General features: G+C 41.1%; 1 protein-coding gene across 1 annotated transcript in view; it reads left to right on the top strand.

The window, feature by feature from the left end:
* Nucleotides 1-16657, top strand: part of itga8 (integrin, alpha 8) — a 208356-nt gene that overhangs the window by 187696 nt on the left and 4003 nt on the right. Inside the window, exons 27-28 of the mRNA XM_048607871.1 lie at nt 11334-11435; nt 13973-14095. Of these exons, the coding sequence (XP_048463828.1) occupies nt 11334-11435; nt 13973-14095 (225 nt within the window). The remainder of the gene's footprint in view (nt 1-11333; nt 11436-13972; nt 14096-16657) is intronic.

The raw sequence follows: 16657 nt of genomic DNA, 5'->3' as shown, positions 1-16657 counted from the left end.
AAGGGTCTAGGCCCGAAAGGTCAGCCTTCCTGCTCCTCTGATGCTGCTTGGCCCGCTGTGTTCATCCAGCGCTACACCTTGTTATCTCAGAAAGCCCCACATTGTCTCTTTTCATGAAGACGTGCCGAATTAAATGCCAGTGACAGACTTTTCCAGGAACCAAGGACCCTATGGGCAGAAGTAGCACCCACTGAGAACTGCTGGCCAATCCAAAGCCTGCAGCTCTTCATTACTTGGCAGTACCACTAGGGGAGGGAGGGGGAGCTCCTGGCTCTATGTCAGAGAGACTCACTTAGTCCCACCCCACCCTGACTACTATCCCCCCTCCCCCACATCAAGACTTTCCATTGTTCACAAAATTATCCTATCCCTTTGAAAGCCATGAAAATGCCAAATACTATGGGGCATAGGTTTAAGGTTAGATGGGAAAAGTTTAAAGGACATATGTGAGGAAAGTTTATTTTACACAGAGGGTGGTAGAAGTACATACAAAAGCAATATTTAAAGGGCATTTAGACACACATGTAAACAGGCAGAGAACAGAGGGATACAGACCATGTGCAGGCAGATGGGAATAGTTTAGAATTGTATTATGGTAGGCACAGTGCCGCAGTGACATTGTCATGTAAGAAGATATTGGTTCAGACATTGGTTTTTGCTGAAAGGCCAACTCAAACCAGATGCAAGAGCCGATCGTTGCTATAACAGGGAAACCTGATACATGCTTAATTCTAAGCCTCAAGCCTGAATTACATGAGGCCAGTGACTTAAAGCCACCTCCTGCCCATTGCCATGTAACACATTGACAAAGAGGACCTCTGCGTATAGCACATGTGGACTACGTTTATCTGAAGATAAATTATCTGAAGATAAAATCCAATTTCATAAGCAGAGCATCAAACAGGAGTGCTTTATTTACACATTCAAAGAGACATTAGAAAGTCTTTTGCTACCTTCACAATTCTGGCAGTTGACAGATTTTCATTATACAATGGATTTCTGTACCCTGCCATCATACTAAATACACTATTTGCCCTTGAGAAATTTGCCCAAAATCTTCAGGCAGCACTTTCTAAACCCACGACCACTTCCATCTAGAAGGACAAAGGCAGCAGATACATGGGAACACGACCTAGCAAATTGCCCTCCAAGCCACTCGCCACCCTGACACGGAAATGTATTGCTGTTCCCTCACAGTCGCTGAGTCAAAATTCTGAAATTCCCTCCCTAACAGCATTGTGGGTCAATCCCAGCAGGTGGCCTGCAACAGTTCAAGAAGGCACCTTCTCAAGGGCAACTAGTGATGGGCAATAAATGCTGGCCAGCTAGCGATGTCCATATCCCATGAATGAATAAAACTAAATCGATGCAGCACCATCAACTTTCCAGGCTATCATTCTTGGAAAAGTATGGAAACATGCATTCGTCAATGGAACTTCTGTGAGTTTGTACACAGGGGTTTGGCTTTTACCAGTTCTCTATAAATGGCCTGGCAACCCAAGGGATTGCATACACTATTGAGGGGAAGATGAGCAGTGAAGTGCATCACCATCCTGCTACCATGTCACCTACCAGCAGCAGGAATAATGAAGTAAAACCCTCCCACCACAGAGGCCAATTGAATGACTTTTAAGTAGTCAATTAGGGGCCTTTTGAGGGCATTTTACCACTGGCAAGCCCTCTGCTATATGGGGAGACAAGGAGATGAACACTGGTGACCCTCCATATGAATTTTAGAGGACCGCCTCCTAATCATGCATTCTGTCACCTATACAAGCTCCAATGGCAGCTCTGACCTGACAAACAACTCCTTACTAAAACTCCAAACCCACTCATATCATTGTGAGGGCAGTGTCCATTGCTGTGACCTCCCGCTGAGTGCAGCCCCAGTGGTGACCAGCACTCCCAATAGCTCTTGAAGGTGGGAACTTGCCTTTTCATGGGATGAGAACTCTGACAGCAACTAATAAGTTATCAGATGGGACAAAGATGGAGGGGTGGGGACGAATCCACAAGTGGCCAAGGTGGAGGTTGTCCTCACTGGCCTGATTAAATTCAGCCCAGAACCTGGAGATGCTACTTATGGAAAAGGAGTACACAGGATATAGATATGGTGGCTCAGCAGTTAGCACTGCTGCCTCACAGGGCCAGAGACCCGGGTTCGATTCCACCCTCTGGCAACTGTCTTTGTGGAGTTTGCATGTTCTCCCTGTGTCTGCGTGGGTTTCCTCCAGGTGCTCTGGTTTCTTCCCACAGTCCCAAGATGTGCAGGTTAGGCAGATTGGCCATGCTAAGTTGCCCATAGTGTTCAGGGCTGTGTAGCTTAGGTGGGTTATAGGGGGATGGGTCTGGGTGGGATGTTCTGAGGGTCAGCGTGGACTTGTTGGGCCGAAGGGCCTGTTTCCGCACTGTAGGGATTCTAAGATAGCATAACAAATAATTACTGTGGATGGGATAAAATGCAGTTGCATCACCACTGAGCAAGTAAAGACTGATCACTTCACTTTTGTAAAGTTAACTTTCAATTGTATGGACTGCTCTGTCAAAATAGCTCATTTTTACCTGAGAACATTTTGTACATTTTGCAAAGATCCTTTGCTTCCCTAGTGCATGCCTTTTTGTGAAGTGACTTTGCTGTGCAATGTTTGGACTGAAAGCTGTAAGTAGCTTCAATGTGTAAGGTCACTCTCTAGGTCAGAGGGTGGGATTTTCTGTCTCAATTTTCAGAAAATTAAGTTATTTAATGAAGAGACCATTTCATGAAAAGATACCCTTGGCATGATGAGCCTCTCACTGTAACTTCTGTCTGATCATGGGAGCTCCAACTTATACTAAGTCATTCATCTATGTCGGCTGCTCCAGCTCACGTATAGTCATGGTCAAGAACTACGACAGTTCCTGGTGCTTTTAAAATTGGCACAACGTGCATCAAACAGCAGTGCTCCTTCCTCTTCCCCACACATAAGTTGGCTGTCGCTAACCGGTTGTACTGTTCACTCCTTTAATATCCCATTGTTTAGCAGCAGAGACCTTAGCTACCTTGGTGCTGCTCTCTGTAACTTCCACGCTGAACACCTAACCTATTCATTTATGAATTTGAAAGACCTACTCAAAATACATATTTTCAGTGAAACTTTTGGTTTCCTCTTGAATTTTATAGCCAAACTTATTGCCTATTCCTCAGCTGATATTCCTTCTATAGTGTTTTTTGTCCACATCCACTGCCTTACCCCTTACCAGAATCCTGCATCTCCCCCAAGGCTTTGGAAAGGGCTTTGGAGTATTGCCTACATTAAGCCTAGTCTAGATGCAGGTCGCTTATGTAGGAAATAACATCCAGCAGTGGACGCTGCACTAAAGCACATCATCTATAATCATAGCCTGGCAGGTTGTCCAACACTCACTTCCTTTACAAGCTTCATCTGCTCCCCCTCCCCTGTAGCATTGAAACAACTGACAAAAAGGAAATAAGTTGTCTAATTTATCAATGTGCCAATACAAAAGTGAAGTGAGCTATTTCCTTAACTGCTTAAATTTGGTGCCTGTAGATCATACTCAGTCTCTTTCGTAACATTGTTTAACCCTGATTTATAACTTTGCTGAAGTTTCATGGGAGTGACTGTGTATTAGCGCAAGTCTGCCGAATGCCATGGTCATAATCCTCTGGACCCAGGGAATCCAGATGTCCTTATAACAATTGGAGCCATATGTGATAACACAGTGGCTGCTCATCAGCACCAACTCAGTCCTTTGGAAATTTACTATCAATGGGTTTGTAACTACCTTGTGACGAAACCACACAAAGTGGCACTGGCAGTGCAGCTGGAACCTGCATCAATGCTAGTGAATCCAACCTTCCCTGTTCATCTCAATCTCAAACTCTCATCTCAAATAAGTGCAGCTCCATCAACAAGAAGCTCACAACATCCTGGACAAGGCAGCCAGCTTGTTTGGCACACCAGACACCATCTTGAACAATCAATTTGGCACGGTGGCCAAAGTCAGTGGTTAGCACTGCTGCCTTACAGCGCCAGTAACCCGGGTTTAATTCCACCCTCGGGCGACTGTCTGTGTGGAGTTTGCACATTCTCCCCGTGTCTACATGGGTTTACTCCAGGTGCTCTGGTTTTCTCCCACAGTCCAAAGATGCGCAGGTGGATTGGCCATGCTAAATTGCCCATAGTGTTCAGGCATCTGTAGATTAGGGGGATAGGTCTGGGTGGGATGTTCTGAGGGTCAGTGTGGACTTGTTGGGCCAAAGGGCCTATTTCCACACCGTAGGGATTCTATGATCTATGATCTATGATCACTGATGCACAGTGACAGCATTGTGTACTAGCTACAAGATGCACTGCAGCAACTCACCAAGGCTCCTTCATCAGCATCTTGCAAACTTTTAACCTCTGCCCTCTAGAAAGACAAGGACAGCAGTGCTTGGGAACACTTGCCACCATTAAGTCCTCCTTAAACCCACACATCATGATGACTTGGAACTATATTACCGTTCCTTCACCATCATTGGGTTGGACTCATGGAACCTCATTTCCTAACGGTGCCAAGGGTGCACCTACACCACATTAACTACAGTGATTAAAACTGACACCAGAGTACCACCTTCTCAGGAGCAATTAGTAATGTGCTATAAACGTTCGCCTAGCCAGAAACACTAACACAGTATGAAAGAATTTTTATTTTATTCCTGGTCTTTGCAGCCTAACTGTGATAAAATATTTGGATGTCCAAGGTTTCTGTTAGAAATATCAGGGGACATTATCGTGTATGAGGCCTTAACTGTTTTGGGTTTTCCACAAGATTCTTATTGAAGTGCAATTCACTGCATTGGGCTCTTTATTTATATTAAACACAGAATGACTTTGACATTGCAAGAGCTCTTTGCACATTTGCAGACGTCTACTGCATCATGTTCATAGGAAAAACTAAGGCTAAATCTTATGGATCACGAACGACTGCATCAAACTTGTAGGATACCAATTCCCTTTCCATGCACCACAGACTTAATGTAATGTGCAGCCTGCTGTAATTTCAACTTTTCACTCTCCTGCTCAGTTTTTCCCACTTTTAAATAATACTTCATCAGGTGCAACACTGCTTGTTTCATGGTGCTAATTGATGGGCTAGAGCAGGAGGAGGAGGAGTGCTTGATGCAATATTTGTGCCATTCTATCCTACTTGTCACTATACCCTCACTTCTGTGCCTCTCCAAAGAGTTACCTGCTCTCTTCTCCTCCAGCGAGAACATTCAGAGAGTGAAGAAGCTTATGAGTTCAGTCTTTGCTGCAGAAATAAGTATGACATTTGAGGGGGCTCACTATCACTGGCTGAGTGCTAGATCTGCACGTTGAAGGAGAATGTCATTGCTCTGTATGGAGGTGGAGAGTTGGGGTGGAATGTAGACAGACATTTTGATGTACGGTTACAAATGTAGTGTCTTAAATGAAATGAGTGCTGGAGAAGGCTTTGGAGCTGTAAGAGTGACAGCTACCAGATGAAAGTTGCATGGCACTCACCTTGCTGAATCTTAAGAAATCATTGAAGCAGCTCCTGTGCTGGATCCAAGTCCACCACACAACACTGACCACTCACCACCTCCATCATCTGTTGAAGAAGCTGGCTGGCCTCCTCCTACCATTCTACCAAATGCTGCCCTCATTACCACAAGTGTCATAACTGTGAATAATGTGGCTACCCTTCCCCTACTATTATCCTCGTCCTCCCTCCTCCTCCTCCTACTCCACCTCCACCTTCTGCCTACGAGTTAGCTAGCCACAATGCACAGTGCTCCCACTGTAAACGCTGCCAGCATCCCTTCAAATGCTCCGTTCTCATGCAGGCTGATCTTTGTCCCACCCTCCATATCTAATTCATTCATTCCCAGGTGTGCCCTTTTAATTGGCTGTCTGCCCCAGATTGTACCAAACTTAGTCAAATCATGCCACCTACCCCTTCATCTACAAACGTTTCCCTTATGCCCTCCATATCAATTCACCCGGTATGTGCCATGGGCAGACTCAGGAACCACACCGAGATGAAATAAAATATATTTCTAAGTGGTTAATACAAACATAGTCATTGATTTATGAATGTCTATACAATTGATTTAACCTCCCTCAATGCTTAAGCTGTTTTATAGTCTCTTTGAGCTATCACTCAAACAATGAACAACCCCACTTTGATAATAAAATGTTGTAGAAAGCAGCCAAGCAAGAATAATGTTATAATTATAGAACCTAGAGTTATGTCAACAGTTATTGAAATTTCTAGGACAGGATTTTATTTTAAGCAGTTTTGTTTTCAACTTTGAAAGAGATGGCCTTTTAATTAACATGACAGTTTTGACACCTCTACATACCGTATCCTCACTTTTGGAGCATTTGTAACTTCTCTATAGATATGCAACTCTCATTCTGTGGACAAGGTTCCTGCTGCAGCAAAAATGGTATCTGTTTGAACTTAGCATTAAGTTCAAATGGCCCAGTTAAATTCAGTGCCCCACCTGTGAGAACCATGTCCTGCCTGTATCCGAACAGCATCTCACCCTGACCCTGTATCCCAGCAGCATCTCACTCTGACCCAGTGAAAATAGGACGTCAGACCTCCAGACCTGGGTCCCATCCATGATTGTGTAAGATTCTCAAAGTCTCCGTGACTCCATTGAAAATCCATGCAGAAATCTTATCTGTGCACCCCACCCCTTTCATAAGCACTGCAGTGAAGCTAATTAGGTGGTAAACCTTGAACTATAAAACTTGGCAGCATGAAATCCATTTCTCACCCTACATGTACAAATATACCTGGACCAAGTGTATGCACAGTCAAAATGTTCACAAAAGAATGGCCTATTACATTAACTCCCTGCACCACTGAATCCATTATTTTATAATCTCTGACACAAACAAACGCTAACCTATATGAACTCACTTATATAAGTTTCCTCAATTGAAGTTGTGATGCAATCATTGCTAGCAAGTTAATCAATATACATTTACTTATTTTCATTGACCCTTATTACAGATGTCTAGTGTTATTTGAGCTCCTACAGTGCTACTTTTACAGGAAATAGAATGTGCCAAACTTCCTGACATAAATTATTTGAAGAGTGAAGCCTATTATCATGTGCTATAAATCCAAAAGCCTTTTTTCGAGATTTCCAGAGGGAATTGTGACATTCCTAAAATTGATTTGGAAGAGCTAAATCATTTTAATCCAAGATAAGAGTTAATTAAGTTTACATTTCTTAGGTAGATTATCTCAGTGTGTTGTATTTAGCTGTGGTATGTCAAAATTCTTATATTTTTACAAGTTACAATTTGGGTGAAAATGAGCAACGCTCATTACAGTAATATGATTGCAATTTGACTTCCAAATAAAAAGAAATTCCATACAGACTGTTAGTGTAACATTTGTTCTGATTAGCACTTCTGGGGTTAAATATTCTAATCAAGCAATTTGGAATGTTTTTACAATCTAGCTGTAGAATCCCAAATTCAAATTATTTCCTTCCTTCATTATGGCTATTTTCAATACTAATGACATTTTAATCTGTGATGTACTATCTCTCCAACTTAAATTAACATTATTCACTTCAAGTAATTATGCATCAAATAATGAGACCTGCATCAACAATTTCCAGTGCAGCTTCTGTTGCTCTGCTGACAATCTTTGGGGATAGTTCAGCAGAAACCCATTTACACAACTGAGTGGAGGGTTCCACATCTACCAAGGTTATGGCAACAGAGCAGGAAGCACAAGGAAATCCTTGATAATTGTTTTTCCCGTGCTGAAAAATAGGTTGAGGGCAAAGTTAGGTGAGATGATAATGTTGAAACCAGTATAATTATTGTTTAAGGGGAAAATCTTAGTGACTATTAGTCTAACAAACTTTTTTTTATTGGAGAGAGAAAATACTTTTCAATGTAGTCACAATTTGTGGCATAATCTGTGACAGATTGTGTCCAGAATGGAAACTCCACCCTACTGTCTTTGGTTAATTAACATTTTTATCACTTTGAATGATGTAGAAACTATTGCATTGAAAGATTAGAGGGAGCAGATTTAGGACTGAATTGAGAAGGAATTTCTTCACCCAGAGGGTTGTTAATCTATGGAATTCCTTGCCCAGTGAAGTAGTTGACGCTACTTCAGTAAACGTTTTTAAAGAAAAGGTAGATTTTTTTTGAACAATAAAGGAATTAAGGGTTACGGTGAGAACGCGGGTAAGTGGATCCGAGTCCACGAAAAGATCAGCCATGATCTTATTGAATGGTGGAGCAGGCTCGAAGGGCCAGATGGCCTACTCCTGCTCCTAGTTCTTATGTTCTTATGTTCTTATGAAAATGAGGATGTACTCAATGTTTCTGTGCCATACGTTTATTCTCATACAGACTTCCTTCTACACTATTAGCCTCTTTCCACCTGCCTGTTCTCCTTCATGTGTGAATCAGGCATCCCTTTATGTGCCTCAGCTCCCAGCAACATGTCAATTCCATAACATGAGTCCACATTTAAAGTCAGACAACTTAGCATTGTTTCGCTTTTAAGTCAGGTAGTCTTTAGGACCAGAAACCTCAGTGAGCATTGCAAGATTCACAATGATGTTATTTACTATAGTAAATTACCTGAGCTGATTGGCGCCATCGTAGAAGGACCACACCCTCTCTCAGACTTGAAGCTGCTGCAAGCCGTTTGATTGCAGCCTCTCCTCATGCCACACCATTGCCCAAGGTCTTCACCAGAGAGCATTTGCCAAAGCCACTGCTTGCCACCTGGAACTTGTCAAGCTGTCACCTCACACCAAGGGATTTGGGAGTCCTCATCAACGAATCACAAAAAGTGAATAATTGGGAAGGCAAATTAAATGTTGACCAATATTATAAAGCAAATGGAGTATAACAATAGGGAGGTTTTTGCTAAAACAATACAAAACACTAGTCAGACTGCAGCAGGAATACAATGAACAGGTTTTGTCCCTTATGTAAGGAAAGATATACTGACATTGTCCATAGAAGGTTCACTAGGCTGATGCTGGATATGGAGGGACTGCCTCATGAGGAGAGGTTAGGTAGATGGGTGTCTACTCGTTGGAATTTATAAATATGAGATACAACTTGAAACATATAAGATACTTAGCAGACTTGACAGAGCAGATGCAGAAAAGTTGTTTCCCCTTGCAAGAAAGTCTAGGACCAGAATCCATAATCTCAGAGTAAGGGGTCAAACATTTAAAACAGATGTGAGGAGGAATTTCTTCTGTCAGAGGGTTGTGATTCTGTGAAATGCTTTATCATAGAGGGCCATTGAGGTTCTGTCATTAAGTATGTTCAAGGCCATGATAGACAGATTTTTAATCAGGGAGAGATTCGAGGGTTATGTGGAAAAGGGAGGCAAGTGGAGTTGAAGTTTTTCAGATCAGCCATGATCTTATTGAATGACAGAACAGACTCGATAGGCTGAATGGCCTACTTGTGCTCTTATGTCATATGGTCTTATGTTCTAAGTTGAGTGGGTGGGCAAGCATATGGCAGATGCAGTACAACTGGTTAAATATTAAGTTGTACACTTCAGGTTGAAAAACAGAAAGGAAGAGGGTTACATAAATGGTGATCTACTGGGAAGTGTGGATGTACAAAGGGTCTAGGGGTTCTTGTAGACCAATCAATAAAAGTAAACTGGCAGGTGTAGCAAGCAATCAGGAACACAAATGCTACACTGGCCTTCATTGAAAAAGGAAGGTCAGAAGTGGAAATATTCACCAATGATTACACAATGTTTAGATTCGTGACTCCTCAGATACTGAAGCAGGCCATGTTCAAATGCAACAAGATCTGGACAATATCCAGGCTTGGGTTGACAACCGGCAAGTAACATCCATAACAAACAAATGCCAGGCAATGACCATCTCCAATAAGAGACAATCTGAACTCCACCCCCTAACATTCAGTAGTGTTGCCATCACTGAATCCTTCACTGTCAACATCATAGGGGCTACTATTGACCAGAAACTCAACAGGACTTGCCACATAAACGTGGTGGCTACGAAAGCAGGTCGGAGGCTAGGAATACTGCAGCGAGTAACTCACCTCCTGACTCCACAAAGCACATGAATTGCAGCTGTTCAAGAAGGCAGCTCAGCACCATCTTCTCAAGGGTAACTAGCGATGGGCAATAAATGCTGGCTCATCCAGCAACATTTAGACCCTCTGAGTGAATAGAAATAAAACATTATGTAGGACTTCGGTGAGACCACATCTGGAATGTTGCATACAAGTTTTGGTGTCCCTACCGGAGGAAAAAAATACTTGGTGTAGAAGGAGTGCAGCACAGGTTCACTCAATATCGCAAGACCTATGAGTAGAGATTGGTTTGACTGAACTAGAATTTAGAAGGATGAGAGGGAATCTGATTGAAACGTATAAATTCTAACAGGGCTGGACAGACTAGATGCAGCGAGCTTGGGAAATCTGGAGCCAGTAGACAGTCTCAGGAAGTAGGGTAGAACATTTACGACTGAGATGAGGTAAAACGTTTTCATTCCAAATGGAATTCCTTACCTCAGAATGTTTTGGGTGCCAAATCACTGAATATGTTTAAGGAAGAGATAGTTAAACATAGATTTTAAAATAATGAGGAATGGTGATATGGCATCAACAAATTTTGTTAATTTATTCCCCTATTCTGTCATTACTGTACTGTAAGATCTGACTTATTTAACCATTATGTATTATAATCAGTTTGGAGTAAGTGAGTATTGCTGCCTTTGCTGAAATTTCAAAGAGGCCTTTAATACAAAAGGGGAAAAACTCAGCAGCTTTTTTTTACGTTTAATCACTCAAAGGATATGACATATTTAGGCATAACCATAATAAACTATTAACTTCAATTAAAAACTCAAGTTCTGAAAGTACCAACATACACTACTACGTCAGCATGATAAAAGCAAACTGATTTCAGAACATTTTCTGTACTTAGAGACCAAACAAGTAAATAAATATCTGGGTAAGCTAATATTCCAACCCAATGTAACTAAAGTACAGTGTAATATTTTTAATACAGTTGGTTTTAAAAGAAATGTTCTTTTTTGTCAATTTTATCCAGTAGTACATCCATGGTAGAGCAATCAAATTCAGCTATTTTTTTCTGAAGAAAAGTCATATTGGACCCAAAACATTAGCTCTCTTCCTCTCTGTACAGTTGCTGCCAGACCTGCTGAGTTTCTCCAGCATATTCTAAAATAACATGAGCCCAAGCACTTGGAATGATTGTTCCAATTCATTTGGTTAATATGTGGTTCCTTTTCCTGCTGCTTTTCTTAACAGAGAAGAAACACCCATTACTCTCTGCAGTCTCTGGTGTCATTTGGAGTGAAGGAAATGGCATACAAAATCCAGCCAGAAGAATTACCCAGCACAAGTACTGTGGTAAGTGCCTTGAGGGAAAACACATTTTATAAACATGAGACTTACATAGATAACATTAACCGGATGTATACAGTTTCAGGATCCAGAGAGAAATTACCAAGACACAACTTCCTTTTGCTCAAGATGACTGCTTCTTATCCATACATGTATTTGTTAACATAGCTTTACCAGAAATTCTAATTTTCGTGAGAATGATCAGATTTATTGCTGCAAGGTACAACTAAAACTCTGCACATTTTTGTATTCTTAAGTAATAACTATTGTTTTAATGTCAAATGTGTTAGAATTGAAATGTGTTATCTATAATGTCTTACATTTTCTTGGACTTTTTTTAAAATTAGAATGTGCTGAATGATAGCCCAAAAATTCTGACTGCTTGCTTTCAGCATGTTTTTACTGGTGTAGCTCATTCTGAGATTTTTTTCTTTTAAATAATTTAAGTTTTGATAAAATTAAGCATTTTTAAAAAACTAGGATTTTACATATTTCATTCCATTTGAGTGAATAGCCAAGGTCTCTTCCCTGGGCTGAGGGAGCCCAAAACTAGACAACATAGGTTTAAGGTGAGAGGGGAAAGATTTAAAAGGGACCTAAGGGGCTACTTTTTCACACAGAGGTTGGTGTGTGTATGGAATGAGCTGCCAGAGGAAGTGGTGAAGGCTGGTACAATTATAACATTTAAAAGGTATCTGAATGGGCATATGAATAGGAAGGGCTTAGAGGGATGTGGGCCAAATGCTGGCAAATGGGACTAGATTAATTTAGGATATCTGGTTGGCATAGACGAGTTGGACTGAAGCATCTGTTACCATGCTGTACATCTCTATGACTCTATTTCACTAACCCTGCTCTCTGGATTCCAAATATATAAAACTTTACAAAGTAATGTTCTCCAGTTCCTGGTTACATAAAACACCCCCATTGTACTGCATCTCATGCACAATTGCAGTAACTGGCACCAGAATTTTAGATCACTGTTAAATGTATTAATTAACCAAGATATCTATAATGACATTTAATAATAGCCTAACGTTAAGCCATGTCATTTTGTCTTTCACATTTGATAAGCAGACATACTGGACAATCTGAATTGTAAATCTCCCTAATGTGTAGCTGAAGGTCTATTTATGTAATTATTTTATTATAATAATATTTTGTTTCATGTAATTAGCTTCAAGTAAAAACAAAACATGCTAGTTTAGGCCTCTTATTTACAATTGGTTTCCTTACTGTTTATATTGCACATTATGATGAGCAATCAGACTGTGCACTAATTAGAGAGAATTGTTAACCCATCAAAGTAAATCACTGAATTAATCATAGTTTATAAAATACAATTTATTAAGGACAACATTTAATAAGTAGGGTAGAACATTTAGGACTAAGATGAGGAAAAACGTTTTCACTCCAGATGGAATTCTTTACCTCAGAAACTGCCATCCTTACCTAGTCTGGCCTACATGTGACTCCAGACCCACAGCAATGTGGTTGACTCTGAACTGCCCTCTTGGGCAATGAGGGATGGGCAATGAGGGATGAGCAATAAATGCTGCCTAGCCAGTGACACCCTCATCCTGTTAATGAATAAAGAATAAAGGATATTGTAAAAGTGCCTTTGCTTTGCTGATTGGACCAGTCTAAAAATAATACCGCCAGTCATGGGACTATCAGAGGCCAGTCAGTTACAATGGATCACTCAGCTTCACTAATATCCACACCCCTGTTGAGCAGTATTCCCTTCAATTCATATAGACTTCATTCCAAACCTGCCTGTGTTCAGCTCAATTCTGGCCCAATCGTACTTTCAGATCCCAAGTTCTCCTCTTTTTCTCTTACTTCCCTGTGTCTCCCACTCTCTAATCAGACATTTTCCTTTCTTCGTATTTCTCCCTTCTTCATATTTCTCCCTGTCCTATCTTGAAACAAACCACCTGTTAACACTGGAGTTCTCCTAAATTCTCTACGAATCACCATGGGAGATAAACTAAATGTATTTAACAATGAAGATTAATGCACGCAATTAGCGTGAAGTGCCTTAAAATTAAATCAACTGGAAGTCTCTCAATATTTTCATAAGTTATGACAGAGCGCATATTTCTAGATAGTAAGGAATCAATTAAGAATCAAAGAATTTCATAAGTAATGTGAATCAAGCTTCAGACCAGTCTAGTCAGTAGCTTTAATCATGCCTAGTATTACACTGCTGGTAAAAAGACAAATGGTTTGCTGCATGAACTGATATTGTGATAAATTGTCACTGATTTACTGAGACTGGCTGATCCACTTCATATTTCATTTCCTTCCTGATATAGAATATAGCAGTTTAACATGTTTAATCCCTTCCCACTGTTCTAAAATGTTGAACATAATGTCAATGTCATAAAATGTAACTTGATACTAATTTGTGACTGTCATGAAACAAGTTGGGCACAAATATGTTTCACCAGCTTATTGCTGCAGTGATTACAAGAATAATATTTTAACTTTTCAAAGTAGTTTATGCAGAAACCTAATTTTTCATGTTTGTCTTACCCTAGATAAAGACTTCAGTGATTTGGGCTACTCCTGATGCTTCACTTGCAATTCCCCTGTGGGTCATAATTCTGGCTGTACTGGTCGGTTTGCTGGTTCTGGCTATTTTGATCCTAGTCATGTGGAAGGTACGTTTTCAATTTCTCATTCCTGTACAATTGCATGTCATGAGCAATCAGACTGTGCACTAATTAGAGAGAATTGTTAACCCATCAAATGTCTCACTGAATTAATCATATTTTATCAACTATCATCTGCAATATATTAATGACAACATTTAATAATTCAAATAACTGCCACTGTAACGTCAACATGTCTATGTGAATAACACAGAATGGAGCTGGAGGAACACAGCAGGCCAAGCAGCATCAGAGGAGCAGGCAAGTTGACATTTCGAGTCGGGACCCTACTTCAGAAACGGTTTCTAAAGATGGGTCCCGACCCAAAACGTCAACTTTCCTGCTCCTCTGATGCTGCCTGGCCTGCTGAGTTCCCTCAGCTCCCATACTGTTTCATCTCTGACTCCAGCATCGGCAGTTCTAACCATCTCTGATGTCTACATGAATACCCTGTTTATGAGTTTAACAGAGTTAGTGATGTAGTGGAAGAAACCCAAAGGAAATGGATCTCCAAAGTGTTAACTCAGGTCACTCATTCTCTGTTTTCATGAAAATGGAAAGGATCTAATCCTTAAAACACTGAGCCAATCTAGAAGTTAAAAAAAAAACTCATTCTGACCTATAAAAGAAGAGAAATATTCATCTTTCAGGCTCAAAGGGAAGCAAGATGGGGCAAGAGAGAAATAAAAGATGTGCCGAGAGCAGTTTGTGCTGCTAATTGAAAGAGAAAGAACAAAACAAACAAAAGAAGAAACAGTGGTGACAAGAGTTTACATCTGGAATTGTTGAACTCAAAAAAAAGTGTTGAGACCAGAGAGCTGTGAAGTGAGCAGTCCAAAAGTTTGGTGATGTTCCTGAAGCCTATGTTGTGCCTCATTTGAACAGTAGGTCAAGAACAGAAATGTCAGCAGGAGAGTAAGGGAAAGTATTAAAACGATGAAGGTTTGGGGTCATGCTTGCAGACATTCCACAAAGCAGTCACCCAGTACGCATCCGGCATTGAGAGGACAACACCGTGAGTAGTGTCTGCACTAGATTAAATTGAAAGAAGTACATGTAAATTAGTGCTTAACTGGAAGAAGTGTTTGGGTCCTTAATGAGGATTATGATGATGATGAGGAGGAGGAGGAGAGGGGAGGCAAAAGGGCAAAACTTACATCTCCTGTGTTGACATGGAAAGGTTTTATGGGAAGGGGGTGGAGTTTTTGTGGTGACTATGGAGTGAGATAGGATATTCTGGAGGGAATGGTCCCTCAGAATGCAGACAAGGTGTTTGGCGGTGGGTTCATACAACAGAAAGTGACAGAAATGGCAGAAAATGATCCATTGAATATGGAGGATGACGGAGTAGAAGGTGAAGACCAGCTAAACTCTACTGTGTTTCTGGGAGGGAGGAGCAGGGATTAGAGCAGAAGTACAGGAACTGTGGCAGACATGGTGAAAGGCCCTGTTAACTGTACTGGGGAGGGAATCTTCAGTTGGAACTTGTTTTTCATCTCCTCACAAATGGAAGCATTGTTTCTGTGTTTAGTCCATCAAATGCTTTTATAATCTTAAGGACCTCAGTCAGATCACCTCTAAGCCATTTCTTTTTACAGAAAATAGCCCAATTTATTCAATCTTGTATAGAACCTCTCAGTTTTGTATCATCCTTTTTGTGTCTTTGCCAGTGCCTCTATACTCCTTTCTAATGTGGAGATGAAAATTCTGCACAGCACAAGTACAGTCAAACATTCTAAGTTTAACATAAGTTCTGCCTTATTGTCTCTTACCACTACTACTGTGAGCCCTTTAAAAATGAACACTGTGTTTGCTTTCTTTACAGCTTTATCGACCTGATTGACTACCAGTATTGACTTGTTTATCTGTATCCCCAGATCTCTGATCCCCTATCCATTCAGCCTCTTAATTTCCCAGATGTATGTGGCTTCCTTATTCTTGCCACCTCACATTAATTAGTTCACCCACTACATGTCAATTCAGCAAGCTTATTAATGCCACATCCAGCAGCACAAACCATCAGAAATGAAGGATAGAATTGTTTAGGGAATCTGAATGAGATGGGTTAGGGCATATTTATGGCAGAATCAGAGGAGAGGTCTGGCAAGGCTGATTTTGACATCAGGAGCCCTCACTCTATCTGTTATGTTTTTTACTAGCAGCATAGCAAGTTTCTTCTTCGACAGCAGCAAGCTGCCAATTAAGGTGGATTACTGCTTGTTAAGCACCTTATTATTGTCCCAATGGTTGAGCTTCCTACTTTACCAAATGCTCTAAACAAGCTAGGTGGAAAACCCGACATGGAAACCAGAACAAGTAACTGGCGAATTCGGTTCACCACCTACTCTGAAGGACTGCCTTATCTCTTAAAGGCAAACACGATCTCAGGGCACAGTCCACAGCACCAGCTCCATGCACCTCTTATCCGTACACTGGAATTTGGCATTTGCCAACCCCTCATGGCCATCATGGCACCTCTCTCATTCGCCTGCAGGCTGCTGATGGAGTACAGGGATAACACAGTGTGGAGCTGGAGGAACACAGCAGGCCAGGCAGCATCAAAGGAGCAGG

The sequence above is a fragment of the Rhincodon typus genome, chromosome 2 (assembly GCF_021869965.1).
Source record: "Rhincodon typus isolate 14 chromosome 2, sRhiTyp1.1, whole genome shotgun sequence".
Taxonomy (NCBI): Eukaryota; Metazoa; Chordata; class Chondrichthyes; order Orectolobiformes; family Rhincodontidae; genus Rhincodon; species Rhincodon typus.
The sequence above is the reverse complement of the archived record's forward strand: the minus strand, read 5'-3'. Positions and strand labels throughout refer to the sequence as shown.